At 34.9% G+C, this 21,851-nt stretch overlaps 2 protein-coding genes across 2 annotated transcripts; both read left to right on the forward strand.

Moving 5' to 3' along the window:
• Positions 1–1,766: 1,766 nt before the first annotated feature.
• Positions 1,767–13,025, forward strand: LOC137398299 (transcription intermediary factor 1-beta-like). Its single transcript, XM_068084406.1, has 4 exons — positions 1,767–1,921; positions 4,470–4,644; positions 7,449–7,626; positions 12,862–13,025. Exons 1-4 carry the CDS (start codon positions 1,767–1,769, stop codon positions 13,023–13,025), a joined length of 672 nt encoding a protein of 223 aa, XP_067940507.1.
• LOC137398731 (uncharacterized) lies at positions 4,530–18,929 on the forward strand. The gene is made up of 6 exons (XM_068084923.1): positions 4,530–4,644; positions 7,449–7,626; positions 12,862–13,064; positions 14,771–15,047; positions 17,525–18,214; positions 18,512–18,929. The coding sequence occupies exons 4-6, from the start codon at positions 14,834–14,836 to the stop codon at positions 18,637–18,639; spliced, it is 1,032 nt and encodes a 343-aa protein (XP_067941024.1). The 5' UTR covers positions 4,530–4,644; positions 7,449–7,626; positions 12,862–13,064; positions 14,771–14,833; the 3' UTR covers positions 18,640–18,929.
• The last annotated feature ends 2,922 nt before the right edge of the window (positions 18,930–21,851 follow it).

The following is a 21,851-nucleotide window of genomic DNA, read 5'->3' on the forward strand; positions in this document are numbered from 1 at the left end:
GTTATACTGTTGTACCGTGTTTTTTTGTGCACGATTTTCTGTGCAGAATTATGTGAATTAAAAGTACTGTGCGTAGACCGAAAGTTTGCCAGTAAAATGAAAGATAATACAAAGAAAAAGCAAATGATAACAGTCGATATTAAACGGAAAAGTATTGAAAAATATGCGAAATGTGTATGCGTGATTCAGATAGCTCGGCAATATGACAGAAATACATTCATAATTATCAAACAGAAGGATTATATTCAGGGCATTTAGTTCGCAAAAGGACTAGCCATAGTTTCTAAACGGTGCAGCGATCTTCACGACCGCTGATGGCATTGGACAAACAATTGGCCGGTGACAGCGTAATTGAAACGATGCAATGTGAAAAGGCCGGCGCTATCTATCCAAACTGTTTAATAGACATTCGGACAAGTTGGCTAGTGATCGTGTGTTAACCATTTGTGACGACACCTGTGTTCGTCCTAATCGCAACATGTTGCAAGGGCGACAAAGGCAAACGTCCTTAGATAGGTTTATCTTAAAACGGCCGGCTAGTCGTGAAAGCGAAAAAAAGGAAAGATTTCTCGCTAACCAGTGAGAAATTTCAAACTATGAATGCCGAAGAAATTTTAATTACGTTTAGTTGAAAATGAAAGTTTGCTTTTAGGTTTGCTTCTAAGTTTGTCTTTTAACACTTTGATAAAATCTAAATTTATCAAAGTCAACTGTTGTAACGAAGGATAACTTATATCTCCCTCCCTGGCAAATGCGAGTGTTAACTGCTATTGTATGTATTTAATTTTACATTTTAATTAATCACATTTCCTTGCATTATTTTTTATTTGTTGCTTTTTGAAAGCATGTAGTACGTAAGGACAATAGCCAACATGTTCTTTCTGTTACAACATCTTGTTTTGAGTGTTTTATTTGCCTTTTTTTAGAGTATGGAAACCAATCAATATATATTTAATTGTTCTATATATAAATTAATTGCACCAACATGCGAGTAAATTGACATACGAGCTCAGTCTCGGAATGCATTAAGCTCGTAAGTTGAAGTATGACTGTAGTACCTGGTATGTCTGCACTATCACAAGAATTCAGTTTTGTTCCTGCCCAGGCATGTGCAGCTAGTACTCTATAAATAGCTTAGGATGAGTCATCCCCTATCTTTTGGCTTACTTACCAGGTGGTCAGCTGACCTTGTTCAGTGTTGAGTTGGCTAGTGTTACCTCTGGTTCAGTCGCTAATGAAGCTGTCTAATTGTAATGTTACATTTGCTTATTGCTTTTTATTGTAAGATGTAACAGCACCCTTCATCAATCTTCTAAACGCCCTCAAAATTGTCTAATAAAACATAAGAAAAAGAGGAAGACGCTTCCGAGTTATGAAAAAGTCACTCCATTAGATACGAGTTAATTAGTTCCAATTCCACGAGTTTCCACTTATTGCGAGAATCGCCGGTTTCGTGAAAAGATTTCTTAGCCGTAAAAAGAGAGGTATGACTGTAGCAAGCAATAAACAATAACGGGTACGATAACTTATCATTATGACCTTTGACCATTGATAATTGACTTTTGACATTCGACATTTGATCTGTACAACTTGTAGCTGTGTTCAGTCGCGACTGTGCTTCTAACCCAGCATGGATTTAGAAGGTCCAAGATGTGACTACTGCAAGAGGAGACAATTCCTAAATACGCCACTTCAGCCTGTACAATAATACCACTTGATTGTTACATTTCATTAATAGTTTACTCATCCTGTGACCTTGACCCAAGATGGCTTCAGATGGTCCAAACTGTGGCTACTGCATGCTGGAATTGAAAAACATGGTTGATCCGAGACGCCTGCCGTGCGACCATATCTTCTGTTTTGGGTGCCTTCAGGGTGACTTTTCAGCTGGTGGGGTGGACACAAAGTGCAACCAGTGTGGGTAAGTGCATATAGATAAGGTTTTTGTCCTGTATAAAACAATTGTGAAAATAGACTCAGTTCCATCATTACAAGAATTGATATAACAGACAGACCGAGTTCTCATTCAATGTAAAGTGATTGCTAGGAAAGTCCCAATTCCACATAAAATTACTGAAAGGATAGACTCAGTTCTAGCATGGCGCAAATTTGACTAAGTTCCTTTTCTATACGACATATTTAAACATAAGCTAGGTTCAATATATACAATATGAAGTTGTAAAAATAGACTCAGCTGAAATCTTTTCTGATTACATGGTACAGATAGACTGAGTTCCTGTTTACAATGAAGTGCAACTACTGCGGGTGGGTACAACTAAGTGTCAATATGAACTGATGGAGATGAGATAACTATGAACTAACAAAAAAGAATGTTTGCTATTGGATTTGTGCTCTTGCTTTTCCCGCAAAACGGCACCTTTGGAAAACTTTACTGAATTAATACCACCTGTTAATGATCATATGATAGATTAACATGTTAAACTGTTAAGGATCATATGATAGATTGACATGCTAAACTGTTTAAACAGGAGATCTAGTTTAATTGTTAAATAAAGTAGGTGAATTTGTAGGTGCTACAAATTGCTGTCAATTTTTGTCCTTGCAAAGGTATTAAATAAATGACTAAAAATATTTTTAGGTACAATCAAAAAATACAAAATCCTTGCTATAATAAAAAGCACAGAAAGCCACAGCTGGAGATCGGAAAATAGATTGCACCGTGCGGGATTTGAACTCTGCTGACATAAATTACTCAAGTGACCATGTGTATATGTATATATTAATGGATATCGACTTTTCCTTTGTTAGATTTACTGGTTATTAGTAGTTGGTGTTTTGTTTAAACTTTGATACACAGGTCTGGACTGTTTAGAGAGATTGTTGAATTTAAATCAACTGAGTGATTATCTTTATAATTGTCAAAATTGTTCTTAGTACACAGAGAAAGAAACAAAGTGGTTTCGCTAATATTAGGCATAAAATCGGATGTGTATCAGTACTTTACCCGCTTGTGCTCCTCACACATCTTAACACTGCAGTCTTCACAGAAGCTGATAGCCTTATTCTCACAGTTCTCACTGACATAAATTACTCAAGTGACCATGTGTATATGTATATATTAATAGATATCGACTTTTCCTTTGTTAGATTTACCAGTTATTAGTAGTTGGAATGGCTGTCTTAAAATTGCTGTCAATTTTGACAGCATTTTTACTGTCAAAATTGACAGCAATTCCCGTCAAATTTTGACAGCAGTTTTGCTTTCAACATGACAAGAACTGCTCTTAAAATCATGACCTTTAACTTTTAACTTTGCGCAGGTGCTTATAGAATTTGTTCTATAAATTATATTTGATATGTAACTACTAATGCGTTTAGTATATAAGTTACGAAAAGTGTTTTAATTTTGATTACAATTAAAGTTCCAACAATTTATTTTATTATAACTACCATAAATCCTCATAAACTGTCACCATGTATAAGTTGCATCCCAAACATTGAAGATTGTTTTTGTGTTACAGATCTACAGTGTTTATAAGCCAAATCCACCATTTCCATTCATTTAACACATTTAATTTATCCTAGCCACTTGAGTTTTTCACCAAGTCGACTGTCCTTGTTTGTTTTCACATGCACATGTTGGATATCGAGGTTGCAGTTGGCCAAAAAGTGTTTTAGCCTTTGCAGAAAAAGTATCACGCCTTCAGCGCACAAGTGGCGACTCGGTGAGCACATTTTCAACCCATGCCATTGAGAAGTGCAAAATATGATGCCACGCTTAAATTGATAATCGTAAACGTCGCTTTGGAAATTACTAACCGAAATGCTGCCGCAGTTTTTGGCATTGACGAAAAGCTACTCTACAATTGGAATAAAGTGCTTGAGATGTCACATGACATTGACTATGACTAATGACCTCATTACGCAAGTAAAAGTGTTGAATATTTCTTAGTGCCTTACTGTTTAATAAATTATTTTTAGCATTTGCGCATTCTAAAAGTTACCTTAAACCTAAACGTAGTGAGAAGTTGACAGATATATTTTTAGACCACCAGTATTAATAGCACCCCATACCTCTAAACAAAAATTTACTGGTACGGCTCAGGCGCAAGGATTCGTGATTTTTTGTTCAACTAAGCATTTACAGAATTAACTCTAAAACAATTCAAATGTTTACTCGTAGTAAAGACAGTAAAAATCAAACAGTCAGCTGAAATGAAGAAAAAATTGAATGGCTGTCTGACTTCAAAATTTTACTAAATTGTCTACGGAACTTTCAAGAAATTGAGATATCTCAGTGAATTTATTTGAAGTTCTATCTTTTCACTGTCTCCTACAAATCGATTGTGACATATTGCTTTGTCAAAAAGTGAATGTTTCATATAAGCACACAAAATAATATTGATGATGACATACTCTTTCATCTCAACTTTGTTTTTTAAACATCAAGTTTGTCTTTTTTAAACATCAAGTTTGTACATTTTAAACATAAACCATGAATTTTACAGCGAATTGCACAGCGGTCTTGCCTTAAATGAACTTCCTACAGTTGAGGAAGGAGAAGAAAACTCTAATACAGGAAAAAACAAATTCCCACCCGTAGCCTGCTCTAAAAACTGTGAGAATAAGGCTATCAGCTTCTGTGAAGACTGCAGTGTTAAGATGTGTGAGGAGCACAAGCAGGTAAAATACTGATACACATCCCATTTTATGCCTAATATTAGCGAAACCACTTTGTTTCTTTATCTGTGTACTAACAACAATTTTGACAATTATAAAGATAATCACTCAGTTGATTTAAATTCAACAATCTCTCGAAACAGTCCAGATCTGTGTATCAAAGTTTAAACAGAACACCAACTACTAATAACTAGTAAATCTAACAAAGGAAAAGTCGATATCCATTAATATATACATATACACATGGTCACTTGAGTAATTTATGTCCGCAGAGTTCAAATCCCGCACGGTGCAATCTATTTTCCGATCTCCAGCTGTGGCTTTCTGTGCCTTTTATTATAGCAATGATTTTGTATTTTTTATTGTACCTAAAAAGATTTTTAGTCGTTTGTTTAATACTTTTGCAAGGACAAAATTTCTAGTAAGTTGCTGTTTTCACAGATAATTTTAATTCAAAAGAGAGACTCAATAGTCTGTCTGTAACATTTAAATTTGAGAAATTTAAACTATAAAACTTTTATATAGGAATTTGTAAGCTGCCATTTAAGAACTTTGGAAAAATTTTGGTAAAAATTAGATTATATATATTTTAGTAATATTTTTCATAACTCGAGGATTAGTAAATTATAGATTATTGGTTAACCCATTAACTTTTGTTGTCACAAAATAATGAGTTTTTACTACGATTTTAAAATCAATTTACACAATTTTTTTATTTGATCAGAAAGTATGAGTAGTTTTTATCGCATGCAATTGTTTTTGATGTCTGAAGTGATCTGATTGGCAGGATGTTTCAAGATTAAATCAGTAAAGTTTGATCACGATTAAAACGCTTTATTTGATTACTTCTTTTTTGCCTGTATATTAAATTACTACTGTAAGAAAATCATATGGTCTGTAAGTTTACTACTGTGAGAAAATCATATGGTGTGTAAGCTGAACTACTACTTTGAGGAGCATGAAGCGTTCCAGATTTAAAAACATTATACGGATTATATAAACTGGTCACAAAACAAGAAAGTATATTTGCTGTACTCTAGTAAGAATATATAACAACTTACATTAATCCTATAAAGACTAATACAGACAAGATTATTCAAAGAAAATGAGCCAGATAAACCAAGCTCTTTGCAGTCCATGTAGATTTGCTTTTCGATAGACAAGTTTTAAATCCATTTATTCTTTAATAACTTGTTATATAACAACGAGTTTTTGACTTGAATAATTGCAATACGGTTTGCATTTCGCATTACAAAGCAGAATCTGTATTTTATGGCTAATATTTGGGCTTCGCACTCATGTGCAAGCTGAAAGCATAGCTGAAATCTTCTCTTTCACATGTAAATTATGTTTTCAAGATGGTTATGCGTAAAAGTTTTGCTCTGCAAAAATGGTTTGAAAGCTAATAACACTTTAGGCTCATAACTAATTTATTTTTCTGTTTACATATTTATTCCCAAAATCCAAAAAGTGCTTTTAAATTTAGCATTTTATGTACATTTTTGGCTCAAACAATTTGCAGTTCAGACTATAAGATATTCAAATGTTAATTGCAATTAAAATATATCAGCTTCTAGATAACTTTCTCAGCTTTCCATTGCATATGTATGTAGGACTCTATGACAAACCAGAGGTAAGTTATAGCAGCTTTCTCGCAACCATGTCCTAGGTTGACATTATGCTTCTAATTGGCCTGGTTTTTGGGCATTTCAGGGCCGTGGGCAACTGGTCACAAAAGGGTGAAAAGTACATATATATATATATATATATATATATATATATATATATATATATATATATATATATATATATATATATATATATATATATATATATATATATATATATATATATATATATATATATATATATATATATATATATATATATATATATATATATATATATACATATATATACATATATATATATATGTGTATATATGTATATACGCATATACACATATATATATATACTATGTATATACATATATATATAAACTTCATTGTTTGTTTTTTGTTAAACCCTGTGTTCGATTATAGCAGTTGAAATCTAACAATGAAAAATCTGCATGGTACTGGACTTGATCGCGTGACCTCCAGATCTTTCGACAGTAAACTTAACCATTAAGCTACATGGAACACAATAGACTCATTGGGCGAATAGTTATTACAATGGTTAAGATACTTACGCTTAAAGCGCTTGCTTGGGGTTAAAAACTAGCACCGTTGAATGTTCCACTCAACGATTGTTAAGCACAAAAGGCAGGTATTGTTTTGGTAAAGATCTAGCTTTCAAGGTAAATTACTCAAACTCATTATGTAAATATTCAATAACCTAATGAATTTGAGTGCAATCATCTAGTTGTTTATAAAAGTAAAAAAGGTGAATAAATGTCAAGTATGATTTTTCATGTTGGAAATCATTCAATGATTATCATTGCTTCGTGTTTTGCATGTGATTTGTGTAAAGGGTTCTTGACCGGCAGTAAGTGAAACAAGGGAGACAACTAGGTTAAGCAAGTCAATTGAATTCATATCATAATATTATTCTTGCACCAAATACTGATTTATAGTTGATCGATAATAATTATTTGTCTAATAATATATTATTGTGTAAATTTTTTATTAATAAATTATTGCATCATTAAAAATCTACAGCAATCATCATATGATAATTTTAATATTTTATTTGTCATTGTTCACATAAGCATGCTGCCAGTAAGCCAATGATTGAGTTATTTTCTCTAGATGAAGAATGAGGAGTTGTTCACTCACGCACAGCACTTTATTACTTGCTATTTGTAGGCTCATGACAACTTTTTGACTGACCACAAGTATGTACCATTTCTTGAGTATCGAAAGTTTCCTGAGAAGTATGACAGGCCAATGTGTAACAGCCACAACAAAGGGTTTTCTCTAGCCTGTGAAACATGTGATGTGGTCGTCTGCGAGGAGTGTGACCTGACTTCTCCGTGTAATCAAAGTGAGTGTAAAATTCTGAATGATGCGATTTCATAGATTTGATTTGGTACTGGTTTGAATTGTTTTACTAATTATTCTTTCTTGTATAATTCATTATTTATGTCATCTATATTTTTCACTATTCCACGGGCAGACTAGTCCAGATTAATGGCAATGGCATTAATGTTTCTAACGCGATTGCAATTTTTCTAAGTTTTTCATCTCCCTTGTAGTCAGTTGAGGTGACGAAGACTATCTATGGTGTATGATAGCAAATCTCTAATCAGATAAATTACAAGCAGTTGTCTGCTCTGAGTTTGTATTGATATGCCTCTATGATAAATTCTTCTTAACTACATATTTGCAGCAATGTCTCATCCTTTTTTGATATTGCTAAAGGTTGGTTTACATTACATCACCGTATCTTGGCATTGATGCCATAATACTGCGGTGATCGTCGATGATAACAATGTTCACACTATCACAAACCCATCCGCATTTGCATTAGCTTTCTCATTTTTCTTTTTAACTTTTCGTCAAGAAACCTTTTAATCTCCGCTTGCCAGAATCACATATTAGTCCCGCAGCGACTATCATATTTTGTCTAACTACCGTCAAAACACATTGTACAGGCGGTTATCGACACTTGGCAAAATATCAGAAAAGTTTGACAGCTGCAAATTTGTCTGACGTATCCACATTTCTTTGACAAAGCCAACGTTTCAGAAAATTGACGAGGAAGGCCGAAAGGAAAACACTATCATATGGCGATATAGTGTGAAGCAGCCTTCACCATCACATAGTTCTGAGTATAATATAATAGTTGACGGGGAAGCCAGTCTTGTTCCATTCTGAGTTGGTGGCCCAACCATCTCAGACTATTTTCAATAAGGATGTCAGCCATTAATGCTAGTATGTCGTACAATGTCCTTGAAGAATAATCTACTCATCTATCACAACATTTTAAAGTTGTCAGATCAGAGTGAAAACTACTTTAATGGATGAATCTGAAGGCAGTCGGTCAGATTCAGACCATAGTGACTTTGAATCAGAATGGAGGTTTGATGGTACACTCTTCACAAAAGAAATGTCAACCACGACATCAGCGAGTGCACCACACTTCTTTTTGCTTTTATAGTATTTTCTAACATAGTCTCTATCCACCCATTTTTCCCTTATCTTTTATATCAAAGTTAAATAACTATTTCTGTTAATATTCATTTCTGATAGTAAAAAGAAATTGCACTCATGATGTTTCTTAGCTATTATAGAGTTTGGAACATGAATACCTACCCTACAGGATGGAATTATTTGGATTTAATAATTCGTGAGTTTGCATACAGTTAAAGCCGTGAACTATTAAAATCCGCAAAAAATTAGTTTTATTTTTAACACAGGGGAGAGTAACTACCACCTCAAATTACAAACTAGCTGCTAGGCAGAGTTAATAAACGTCGCTGAGTTCCGAACTCTTTAAAAATCATCGCCGGGGCCTTGCGTTAAACCCGTTGCCAATGCATCACACTTTTTTACCAAACACTTCGTGGTTGTCACAAGTTATTCGGAACTCGGCGCGGCATCGAAAAAATCTTTCCTGCAGTTCTTTACATTGAAAAAATTCATAACCTATCGTAAGTTGTTGGTTCACCAAAGGCCTCCAAATCGATGAACATTCATGAAAACCTCTGAATGCAGCCAAAAAACTATAGCTTAACATGATCTACATTAATTTCTCAGCTAAACATAAACCTAAACACGTGGCATCCGCACATGAAGGTTTTACTCTATTGCTAGCTGCTTTGACGGATTAATTTTTTGATGAATGCGTTAATCCGCAAATATTTTAGTTTGTGAATATGAATGAAAAACTAGTTTTTGCGAAATTCAACCCCGCGAATAATTTCATCCTGCAGGATATTTAGCCTCTGTCATCTCTCTTCATTATAGAATCTACTCTTCTTATTCACAGACTGGTCTGCTCTATGACTAATGCTTTTATTCTCTTGAATGGGTCTAAGACTTTCCCCTGTTCTCCTGACAAACCTTTGGTCTGCCTCAAGCCCTTAGCCATTTGGTTCTTCTACTTTGTATTTAATGACACCTTTATCTTGCCTTCATGACTTACTTTGATCCAAACTAATTGACCCTCTTTTAATTGACTCTCCTTGGTTTGTTTAAATTTTCTTTCTGTCAGACCTTCGAGGATTAATCTGTAAATTTGCTGGTATTCACTTGATGGTCGTGTTGAAGTTGTTGTCTATTTTTAGTCTGCTATTCAAGAGCACCTCATCAGGTCTTCCATTGATTTCTAGCTTATAATCTTATATACCAACAAGGCCTTTTTCTCATCTCTTTTATTTAATAGACGCTTTATTGCTTCAACACATCTTTTTGCCAAACAATTTACTTTGTGATGACGTAGACTGCTTGTAACATAGATTATGTTATACAGTGGAACCCCGGTTCTTGAACGCTTTAGTTCTCGACCAATTCAATTTTCGACCAAAAAATACGAGATTTGTTCTTCTCGGATCTCAAACATAAATTTGGTTCTCGACCACACCAGAACATGTTCATTAGAATTAAATGTTTGAAACAGCTCTGGAAACAGCATGGAAAAATTTGTTAACAAAGGGAGAAGCAAGTTAGCTTCATAAATTCTTCACAAAAATGAAAGAACCATCTGGGACGACGGCCCTCTTCCAAAAAGATTTGTTAGGGAGACAACTCCTCCAGTCGAGTTAACTTAAATTGTTTTGGAGCAAGATTCTCCTTCAAATATGTGAAGTAAACGTGCAAATGCTGTTTATATTTTCTTTTTACACGATTTTTGATGTAACTGATCTGTTGCATTCTTTGCTGTTTCATTATCAATTTCTGCTATTTTTAGTAATGTATCTTAACCTAAAATGTTTTCGATGTTTTAAGAGCAAAGCATACGAAATGTTTACTTTTCGTTTTCTGTTTTCTTCATCATAGATGGAAGATGTTTTATTAAAAATTAACACGATCTGTATCTACCCATTTTTATTTATATTATGTAGTATACTGTACAGTTTATGGTGTAGAATGTTTAAAAAATGCTTTGCCAAAGTTGTTTTCTTGGTTTGGAATGGATTAAAGTTTGCATACATTAATTATAATGGGAATAATTGTTTCGGATCTCGAACAACTCGGTTTTCGAACAACCTTGTAGAACAAATTATGTTCGATAACTGAGGTTTCACTGTATTACTTGTCGAATGCCCGATGTTGCACTAGCATTAAAAAGCAGTTCATAAACAGTTGCAGGTAATGTAGTTGCCTGCCACTCACCATAAGTCTGGCACATTGCCAATAACTAATTTGAGTAAGCTAGTATATGTATTGCTAAACTTTCTAATAAGAGCCGTGAGAGCAAGCTTTAGTGATGTTGTGTGACGCAGATTGCTATGTGTGTTTTAACCAACATAACAGCTCATTTTGCCTAATGATTCCATTGCATCTTGCATAGCTTAATTGGTTAGTTTATGGCCTGCTGAACATGAGGATCCGAGATCAAAATCAGTATGATGCGAATCTTTCATTCCTAGATATTAATAACTATAGCTGGAAAGATTGAAGGACAGACTTTGAGATTGAAATATATAAATTTCAACAGCAACAGCCTTTATAATGAAACGTCACATAAACTATTGTCAGTCCAAAGGCTCATAAGAGCTCCAAACCCTGCAACACGGCCTTTAAATTTCTTTAGCAACCCTCCACTCAGTTGTTCTTTCATCTCCACTAACTCTGTCACCTAGACTAGTGTTCAATAAAGAGAGAATAATTCCTTCCCTCAAACGCAATCCATCTTTCTCTGCCAGTAATTTATCTTTCTCTGCCAGTAATCCATCTTTCTTTGACGTCATCAGTTTGTCTGCACGTGCGCTCATTCACGGAAACGCCCCCGTGTTTGAAGACAAATGACCGTCATTCTCATTCACTTTACATTATTTAGCAGTATTTTTGGTGTCATTTGGATATTATGTGGTGATTTTCTGGAAAAAAGTGTTTAGCGTCACTATAAAAAATTGCAAACAGCAGCGTCGTTTGCAAAAAATTAATTGTCGAAGTTTCAACGGTAAAAGTTGTTTGCAAAGATGGCAGACCACAGTAGAATGACGTCACAAAAAAACGAAAGATAGGGTTCGTTTATGCATCTCCATTCTTTCTACTATGGACCCTCTGTACAGTTGGAGGCAGTGATAACAATTCTGTTATAACCATCTCCCTTCCGAAAGTATGAAATGTCTTATAGTTTTATCTCAGTCTGATGGTGTACCTCCATAGTGTGTGCAGAAGCTCAGCAAGATATTTACTCATCAACAATGAGATAAGCGGTGGACAGCCTGTTTCTATTTCAAATTTTTGGGTTTTTGAAAATGAAAATTGAACTTCTTGTACTACCAGGTGATGGTGAGTACCTTTTTACATGTGTGAGTATCTTCTCCACAAGACTTCTGACACCATGTAGTGTGGATCTCTAACTTTATTAGATGTACAGAATATTACTTATGCATTATCTAACATGGAATACAAAACCAAAAAGAATGAAGGGGAGCAGAAAAATTGGCTTTAGCTTAACTCTTTCACTACCACATTAAATTCTGACCAAATGATTAATCTGTCCAAACTAATTGAAATGTATTTTTAAAAAACTGATATACTGCTAGTATTTAAGCAATATCTCAAAAATCAAAACAGATAACGTTTTACTGTTAAATGCATCTTATTCAAAACAAAAATTTCTGCAAGAACAGTATAAAATTGTTTAGTGAATTCCACTCGCGCAAACTTTCTGACGCTTTCTTTGCGTTGAACAAACGCGGTGTGTTTCTTATTGCCATGACGGTAACGATCTGGTTTTCCCGCCTAGAAAATAATAAGAAATGGAATTGAGCCAAAATATTTTCTATTAGTTACACATGATTGGCAAAAGGTTGTTTCACTTGAGACAAAATTTTATTGGGTTAGCTAATGCATGCACTTTTTAACAAAAAGAAAAGTTAAACCCTATTGATAAGCCGATACATCGGCTTACGTTAGTGAAAGAGTTAAGCGTTTCTAGGTCTAATCCAAAAGCCTTTTTTTTAGATCGTATCATATCATGCCAAATGTATATCCAGCTGGACCACAGATACATATTTGTTTGATCAAATCTGTCAAACAGTCTGAAAGCTAGATAGTTGCGTTGGTCTGATTGCATCAGAGTTTGTCAACTTTCTTTCTGTAGGATACCAGCACAAGTTCCGTTCATTGGCCAAGTCTATAAAGCAGTTTGCCTCTGACTATGGTAAGCTCATAGCATCAGTCTCAGAGCAGCACTCAACCTTCACTAAAAAGCAAAAATTAACTGAGGCTACATTTGAGGAGCTGGTTGTAAACTACAATTTGTAGGAGAAGCTAGCAACTGTAGACTCGGTTGCTGAGCAGCAGGTAATTGAGGTGTTGGTGGCTCAATGTCTATATTACCTACAACAAAGTGTAAATTTACTTTTTATTCAAATTGCGACTTACGTATTTTTCTTTTTACTGTCGAAGGCTTGATAAACTATTGATAATCAAATACATTATTGCTAGAGGATGCTGCATCATGTTAACATCATAGTTATATAGCGTTAAAGTTTTGTTTATATAGCGTTAATGTTATGTTTATATAACGTAAATTTCATGTTTATATAGCGTTAATGTCATGTTTATATAGCGTTAATGAGTCTGCTTAAAATGAGAAAAAAGTATTAGTCATCATTGCAATTCTTTTAACCCTTTACTGACGGATTGAAAAATAAGAGTTGTCTTTTACTTAGAATGGAAAAACAACTCTGAAATTTTAAAAAATTATCCAATTGATAGAAATAATCAGGTGATAGTGACACAAAAGTAGCTTAATAGGTAACTATAAAACTGTTATACGTCTTTACATGACATTTAAACTTTTTTCCTAATTATTTTAATTCTCTCAAACACCATCATTATAGTCTGTCGTAATTTTTACTTCATTGTTGTAAGACGCGTCAGCATTAGCCATTTCATAGCTGAGGGAACCAAGTTTGAAAATGCTACAGAAACAACTATGTTTAGCAGCATAATTTGGTACCTCGAACATTGCTGCAGTAAAGCAGCTATAGCTTACTTCCAATATTGTCGAAATCGGTCTTGAAAAAATTAAAGCTATAACAACACAAAAAACCTATGACAGCGGAACTTCACAAACAGTCTCCTTAATGGAGACACTATACATAATTTAGACATGGCTTCATTTTAGCCTTTCACGTTTTACATTTCAAATTTTCCTATCTGAAATGTAAAAAGGAAATTTCACATTTCGTCTCATTTCACATCTTATTTTACATTATTACCTTTCACATATTTCCTATGTCAGCTTTTCAATCTTAGCCTTCTAATCCGTATAAAATGCAACAATCTATATTTAAAAAATATTCAAATAAAATCTTTGTTTTTCATTTCCAAATAATCTTGAAAGTTACATATAAATTTGCTTAAACAGTCAGATCCATATATGTATGTTTTTCTTCTGCATATTTGTATATAAAAAGTCAAAACGAATACAAAAACCATAATAAACACAAAATTTTAATTATAAATTAAAAAAAATAAAACATAAATAGCAATAAATAAAATAAAGCATAAAAAATAAGTTATTATTAATAAAATAAACAAAATATTGCTTGGTGAAAAAAAATTATGAGCTATTTCAATGTAAAGTCAACTTGGTCTAAGTATGATATGTCTCTGTCTAGACTAGGCTGTTTCTATCAATATAGTCACTGTTTGTTGTGTCAATAAGGTCACACCTCTTTTCACATATTTTATGTGAGAGAAAAATTATGATAAAAACTTGTTTTGTTAATTATAACTTCAATTCTATAATTTTCTATAAGTGCTATTCTTCAAGCTATTCTTCAATGTTTTCAACTGTTCCCATACAGTGAATATATGATGACATCAAACTATAAATGTACAAGTGTAACAACACAACTACTCAATTCAATAATAAAACTGGACTTTTGAGGGATTAGTTTTTACAAAAACACAATAAGCAGTCAAATATTTTTATTAAAATCAGCTAGGGTGAACTACTCAAAAAACCAGACGCTGTTTGTTATGCGTGATCGATACAGATTGCTGAAATCCGACGCCGTGCTGAGGTTAAAAAGAAGGAAATAAAAGAGTTTCCTGTGAAGATGGACACAGAAGTGACGGCATACAGTGAAGAACTTGTCAAAAAAGAACAGCAACTTGATGACCTGGAGAAGACATTGAGCAAGAATATGCGAGAGCGGCATATCGTTGAGAACATCAGACGGAACAAACGGTGTCGGAAAGACATTTCCTCGGCTCAGGCTTTGGAGACGGGTGACTGTGGCATTCTTCGTAAAATGGTGGTTGCGCCAATGGGTGAGTGAAATATTACATGATTTGCTTTGAGTAGCTTGTTTGTATATCTAACCAGCGGAATGTCTGGCAGTGCACAGGTAATAAAATAATTACCTAATGAATTTAAGTTACTTACCTCGTAAACTAGTAGTCTATGTATTTACTAAACAATAGCCATGTTTGAAGCTAGCTTAATAATCGTTACATTATGCGTAATGATCAACCATGCTAACCCCAAGCGCTTTAAGCGTGAGTATTTTAACCGATGCAATCAATGTCATCACAATTATTCATCATTCATCATAGGGCAGTCATTTAGATAATTTAGGCCTTGAAACCCAGAGATTCAGAGATCAAGTCCCCTTTAAGGTGGATTTTTCATTGCTAGACTTTAATTGCTATAACTGGACATACAGACAACAAAAAACAAAAGACCAACAAACATGGAGATCCATGTACAGATTAAAAATGCACTTACAGAATGTTTTAGTAGGTTTTATTTTTCCATCATTTGCAATTGTTTTTGAAGTGATCTGACTGCCAGGACATTTCAAGTTTTAAACGGACAAAACTTGACCACAGGTAAAATGCTCAGATCAAACAATAGTGCAATTATTTGGGTAATAAACTATATTTTCATAATTACTTTAAATTATTTCATTATTAAACTATTATTGAACAATGACTAGTTCCAACCTTTTTTATTCAGTTCCCCCTCATGCCTTTTCACAAATTTGATTCCCCCATGCACATTCAACTCACATGACTAAAAACAACCAATACAAATTATAATCCCATTTTATTTTACATAAACATAAAATTATAACAACATATTATTAATGACTGGGTTAACTTACTATCCAATCAAAATCTAGATGGATGTGTTCACATGCATGTATATCTAGGTTCTGACTAGTAGCTCATTATTGGCACCTAGTGTTATAGATATAACCAAAATATTAAATGATAAAAAACCCAAACTCACACAGCCCTGCAGGACATAAATTGAAAATTTAACAAATCAGACAAATCTGTTCCTCCCTTGCATATTTAAAATTTCTCCTAGGTGGAAATTCCTTTCTGGTTGGGAACCCCTGGTCTACTCTAATATGATCAATTTTTGCAGTTTCCTTGTAACACAAATTCTCTAAGATATAAAAACTTATGACTTGATTGTATTTTGTACATTTCATTATATTTTAAGTATATCCCAAATTTAAGCACCAAATAAAAGAAGTATTTTAAAGTTTATTATTAGACCTATTATAAAAGTTAGCTTTTGTCAAAATCCCAAAACTGAAAATTTTAAAGATTTTGAAAGTCTTGAAATGTCTATTTTCATTTGTGTTAAATTTAGAAAGGCTAACAGTTACATTTATAAAGAAAACACACCAATAAGCTAAGTGCTGTACTCCACACAAGATTCAACAATGCGCCTTATAACCCAGTGTACTATATACATGACCTTTGACCATTAGCTATGCTTTTTGACCTTGAACCAAAAGAATCAGTAGTTGTTGTAAAAATGATAAAACAAAATGTGAATACTTAAGAACCTGGAGTTTGGTTATTAATTCCACATCATAACAGTACAACTAGTATGTTTGGCAATTCTGTGCATCTTGAGAGATTGTCATGACTAATCAGTATGTTCATAATTATCTGGTCATGGCAAGGTGGCAGAGTAGCCTAGTGGTTAGGGTGTTTTTTTAAACAGTTGGTGGGAGTTCAATTCCTGCAGAAGGTAATTTTGGACTATTGAATTGACTAAAAAATGAACTATTGAACATGACTTTTATTATAGTAACAATTAGTTCATAAAGGCTCAAGGCTGGTTCACGCTATATCGCCGTATCTCGGCGTTGATTTCACAATACTGCAATGATAACGATGTTCTCACTATCACAAACCCATCCGCATTTGCATCAGTGACCTAGTGTTCTTATTTTTCTTTCTAAATTTTTGCTCAGAAACCTTTTTGTTCTTGCATGACCAAAATCAAATATTGTTTCTGCAGCAACGGTCATAAACGGAAATAAAAATATCATGCAAATGGCGATCACGAATTACCATCGCCAAAATGGTTCACATTTGAAAGGCGGTTGTCAATGCTCGGCGAAATATCGGGAAGGTTTGACCATTGCAAACCTAATGACGTATCCGCATTGACGTAACGTGCTTCTTCGTCGATGTCATCGGTTTACAGTTCACATAATCAACAATGAATGCCAAAAGTAAAATGGCGGCATATGGCAATATATTGATTGTGTGAACCATATATATTCACTATATCCAGCCGTTTAGCGGCCGTACAGTGCAAAGGTGCATTCTAAAGTTTTTGACCAGATTGATGTTTAGGAGGCTCATCCATCATGCAGATATTCTCGGATGAATCACAAGTGTGTGTGTGTGCGTGCGTGCGTGTGTGGGTGTGTGTATCTTATGCAGCCTAAGTTACTTACTATACATGTTAAAGTGATCTCATTCATTATTCACAGGCTTTTCTGATATCGGAGTTCAGTTTAGACCCCTTCTACCATCCAAGTTGGTGAAATTCTTCAATGGGTCTTCATTCAACAGAAAAGCTCAAAGGGTAATGTTTACAGATGAGGGAGATATACTCCTTTACCACAACAACCAAGTAGAACTTCTGGATGCTCACTGCAAGAAAACTAAGTTTTCTGTCGCGATGTCTAATGTTGTGTCAGTCTTGCAGCACCGTGAATTCATCTACATTGCCACTTCTGTCAGCAAGATTTTAGAGTGTCAGCGGTTCTGCATCGACAGTCCATCAAAAGCAGGAACGCAAATCTTCCGATTTGCAACAGATGCATGGCATTCAGGTCAGCCAATAGTCATAAGAGAAGGAGAGATCATTGCCATCGATAACTCCAGCTACCATTATCAACTGAGGGTTTATGACTTATCTGGAAAACTTCTTCGTAATGTCTCAGTCCCACAAAAGGTCAATGAGATTTGCAGTCTACCTGATGGCTTTGTTCTTCTCAGTGATGACCATAGCTACATCAGAAAGTATGATATCAGCTCTTCTTCGGCTGTCGAAGTTTGGAATAGTACAACAACTGCTTCATGCATCTCAACTGATAGTGTGGGCCTATGTTATGGAACAGACCATCAGTACTATAACAACCAATCAATAAGCTTGTACTGGCCAGCTTCAAAATCAGGTAGAGTGAAATAAGTCAAGTACAGTTTAAATTAGTTACTAAATTCTTATTTTGGTCTCTAAATAAGTTTGATGAGTGGAGTAACATACCTGCAAGACTGGTGCTAAGAATATTTTATTTGAAAGTCTAAAATGTATTATTGACACAAATGGATGACTTAAATGACAAGAGAATTTTGTTTTGAATCATTATTTTGTCTGGAGTATAATATCCTTTTGATCATATTTCATTTTCCTATAACTTTATAAACTTGACCACAACTTGGAGTGTTGTCTTAGCTATCATATATCGTTTCAGGTACAGCTGAGATAAAGCAGCTCCAAACAGAAGAGTACAACAGCATACTTTATATATCCGTGAACAAGAATGTCTTAGCTGTAATTGGTCAGAACAAGTTTGTTCAGCTCTATTACATAGAGTTTTAGCTGCCTGTATAAACACCAGAGGTGGTTTTGGATGGACGTTCACAGCTCCCAGCTGGTTATCTCCCATACTCAAGTTTTTTTAATATAAAACTTCATAAATGCAAAAATATATTTTAAAGCCGTTTTTAAGCAAATCTTTTTACTCAAAAGACTCATCTTCAAAAGCTCAAAACTCAAAGCAGATTGACGTGGTTTACTTAAACCACAACCCACAATCACATGATGGCAGCTGTGTCTTAGTTGTTGTGGCTAAATAATTTTATATAAGGTAAACCTGCTTTCTGTAGGTCTATTGTATTCATATATAATAGTGTTGTCTTAGCTACCTTTGCACTAAATTGTTGTGTCTAATTGGCTGTGTTTTTGTTATCACTTGTGGCTACATTGTCTCATTGTGGATTTGGCTCATTATTTAGTTTTCTGGTAGATATGAAAATTTCATTCGAATACAAGCAGTCATTGGAGAAAGTTTACTTATCACAAGCTATTTTGGCAGTGTTCCATTATGTCAGTTAAAGTGTCCGATTTGATAAAAACCTATGAGGACAGCAACACGAGTGGGGAGTTCAGGCCTTGGATTAGTAAGCTTGAGCTAGTGGCTAAGTTATAGAAGATAGACGATATAAAGTAATTTGTTCCATTGTTTCTAAATGGACCAGCATTTTCATTGTATGACCAGCTCACAGAGGACATTAAAGATGACTACGCCAAGTTAAAGAAAAAACTGCTGACAGCATTTAGCATAAACTGTTACAGCGCTTACGATCAGCTACGAACAAGAGTTTTACAAGAAGGGGAAACAGTGGATATATACTTGACTGACTTGAGGAAGTTAGTAGATGCCATTGGTCAAAAGGAATCTAATCCACTTCTTATATGTAGATCATAAAAAGCAGTATGAAGCTGAGATTATACGGTGGATTAACGATGGATGGCTAGAGCCACATAATAGAGTATTACATGGTAAGGTGAGTGGAGTTATCCCATTAATGGCTGTTTTCCAGCAGAACAAAGGCAGGAAAATAAAGCCTGTTATGGACTATAGCAAAGAGGTGAATAAACATGTGCATAGCAACCCTGGAAATGATGTAGCTGTCTGCCAAGATAAGCTTCGGGAATGGCGTAAGCTTGGTAAAAATTCATGCATGTTGGATCTACAGAAGGCTTATTTACAGCTACATGTGGACTTGTCATTACAGCGATTCCAGGCTGTGCGTTTTAAGGGCAAACTTTATGTGATGACCAGAATGGGATTTGTGTTAAATTTTGCTCCAAAGATAATGTCCCGCATTCTAGCAAAGGTTTTGGCTCTTGATAAAAACGTGAGTAGGGGTACAGATCACCATATTAATGACATTATAGTAAATGAGTATTGTATCAGTATAGTATTGTATAGTATTGTATCAGTAAGTGCTGTAAAACAACATTTGAGCAAGTATGGATTGACATCCAAAAAGCCTGAAAGTTTAGCTTGTACCAGAGTTTTGAAACTAAAAGTGAAAGTTAACACTAACGACAAACCTCAATGGGGTAGAGACCATGACTTGCCAACGGTGCCCGATAAGCTGACTAAGAGTGAACTGTATTCTATTTGTGGTAAATATGTAGGTCATTACCCTGTTGCACAGTGGTTGCGAGTTGCTTGCAGCTACATTAAACAGGAGGCACAGTCAAGTTAATGGGACCATGAAGTAACCGCTGACGTTAGAAAATTGTTGGATGAGGTATCTGACAGGCCTAAAAAGCATGACCCAGTGTTTGGGCAATGGAATGTCAATGATCTAATCTGAGGCAAAATATGGTGCGATGCAAGTAGTTTGGCCATAGGAGTATGTTTAGAAATGGACAATCAAATAGTAGAAGATGCCAGCTAGCTAAGAGGTAATAATGATAGTGCACACATTAACCTTGCTGGGTTAGATAGAGTGGTAAAGGGTGTAAATCTGGCTATCAAGTGGAAGCTATTAAATGCGACAGTGATGACAGACTCCGCTACAGTCTGTGGTTGGGTTAGATCCGTATTGACTGACAGTAAAAGACCAAAAGTAAGTGGGCTTAGTAAAATGGTCATCAAAAGACGTTTGAACCTAATTGGTGAGCTTGTTGCAGAATATGGACTAAAATTGAGCATTGTCTTGGTGAAATCAGAGAAGAACAAAGCTGACGAGATGACTAGAGTACCGCGCAGATGGCTGGAAAGACGTGTATGTAGCGTAAGTGCACTGGTTTCTGACTCTGACATTGTTGTTAAGCTTTGTGATTTGCATGATGCTCACCATCTAGGCATTGAACAAACATTGCATATGGCTACTGTGCGCTGGGGATCTAGGATTACCACAGAGGATGTTGAAAAGATCGTAGCGGAATATTATGTAGGTAAACGTATCGACCCTGCACTAGTGCGATGGGAATCAGGACATTTAGATGCTTCTGATGATTGGCATAGGTTGGCGACGGACATAACTCATCACAATGGTATTCCTTACCTAACAGTAATAGACTGTGAACCCAGTAGATATGCATTATTGCTGAAAATAAAAAATGAAACATTGTCGGCTGTTTCAGAGCAGTTAGAACACATATTTACTTAACGTGGCTCTCCTGCTGAACTACTGTCGGATAATGGACCATGCTTTAGAGCTCTGACACAAATGTTAAGGAAGTGAAATTTCGTGCAATTATTTAGTTGCGCATACAGGCCATCTGGGAATGGCATCATTAACTGGAATCACAGAACCATTAAACAGATGTTGGCACGGTCAGGAGGCAGTGTGAACAAAATGGTGTACTGGTACAATAACTCGCCTAATTCAGATGGTGTTGAGCCATTTGAGAGACTACACTAATACAAGCCACAGTACTTAGAAGCCTCAGGAACTATAAGAAATAATACCAGCCTGAACCTATATAAAATAGGTGATCATGTATAAGTGAAACCAGGCAGTGCTAAGTGCACTTCAGTATGGAAACCAGGTATAATCACAGCTCTCGTCTCAAACACAGCAGTTAAAGTGGACAATATGTCTAGACACATTGGAGACGTTAGGTTTGGCTGGTGTCCTGGCTGTATAGATCAAGTGCAGCCAGTGTTTCTACATGCTGACTTAAACATTGGGGATGATAGTGAACAAAGCAACTCATCTGATAGCAACCATAGCCAGCTTGATGATAATGAAAATGTTGATTGCCTAACACGCCCCGTGAGAACTCGG

This window comes from Watersipora subatra, chromosome 6, assembly GCF_963576615.1.
Source record: "Watersipora subatra chromosome 6, tzWatSuba1.1, whole genome shotgun sequence".
Lineage (NCBI taxonomy): Eukaryota > Metazoa > Bryozoa > Gymnolaemata > Cheilostomatida > Watersiporidae > Watersipora > Watersipora subatra.

What these genes read in the sequence shown, in the direction of transcription:
- LOC137398731 (XM_068084923.1), top strand. Translation starts at nt 14,834, where the DNA reads ATGGACACAGAAGTGACGGCATACAGTGAAGAACTTGTCAAAAAAGAA. An exon ending in AATGGTGGTTGCGCCAATGG is followed by an intron (nt 15,048 to 17,524) that starts GTGAGTGAAATA and finishes CATTATTCACAG; the next exon opens with GCTTTTCTGATATCGGAGTT. An exon ending in CTGGCCAGCTTCAAAATCAG is followed by an intron (nt 18,215 to 18,511) that starts GTAGAGTGAAAT and finishes ATATCGTTTCAG; the next exon opens with GTACAGCTGAGATAAAGCAG.
- LOC137398299 (XM_068084406.1), top strand. Translation starts at nt 1,767, where the DNA reads ATGGCTTCAGATGGTCCAAACTGTGGCTACTGCATGCTGGAATTGAAA. An exon ending in ACAAAGTGCAACCAGTGTGG is followed by an intron (nt 1,922 to 4,469) that starts GTAAGTGCATAT and finishes TGAATTTTACAG; the next exon opens with CGAATTGCACAGCGGTCTTG. An exon ending in GACTTCTCCGTGTAATCAAA is followed by an intron (nt 7,627 to 12,861) that starts GTGAGTGTAAAA and finishes TTCTTTCTGTAG; the next exon opens with GATACCAGCACAAGTTCCGT.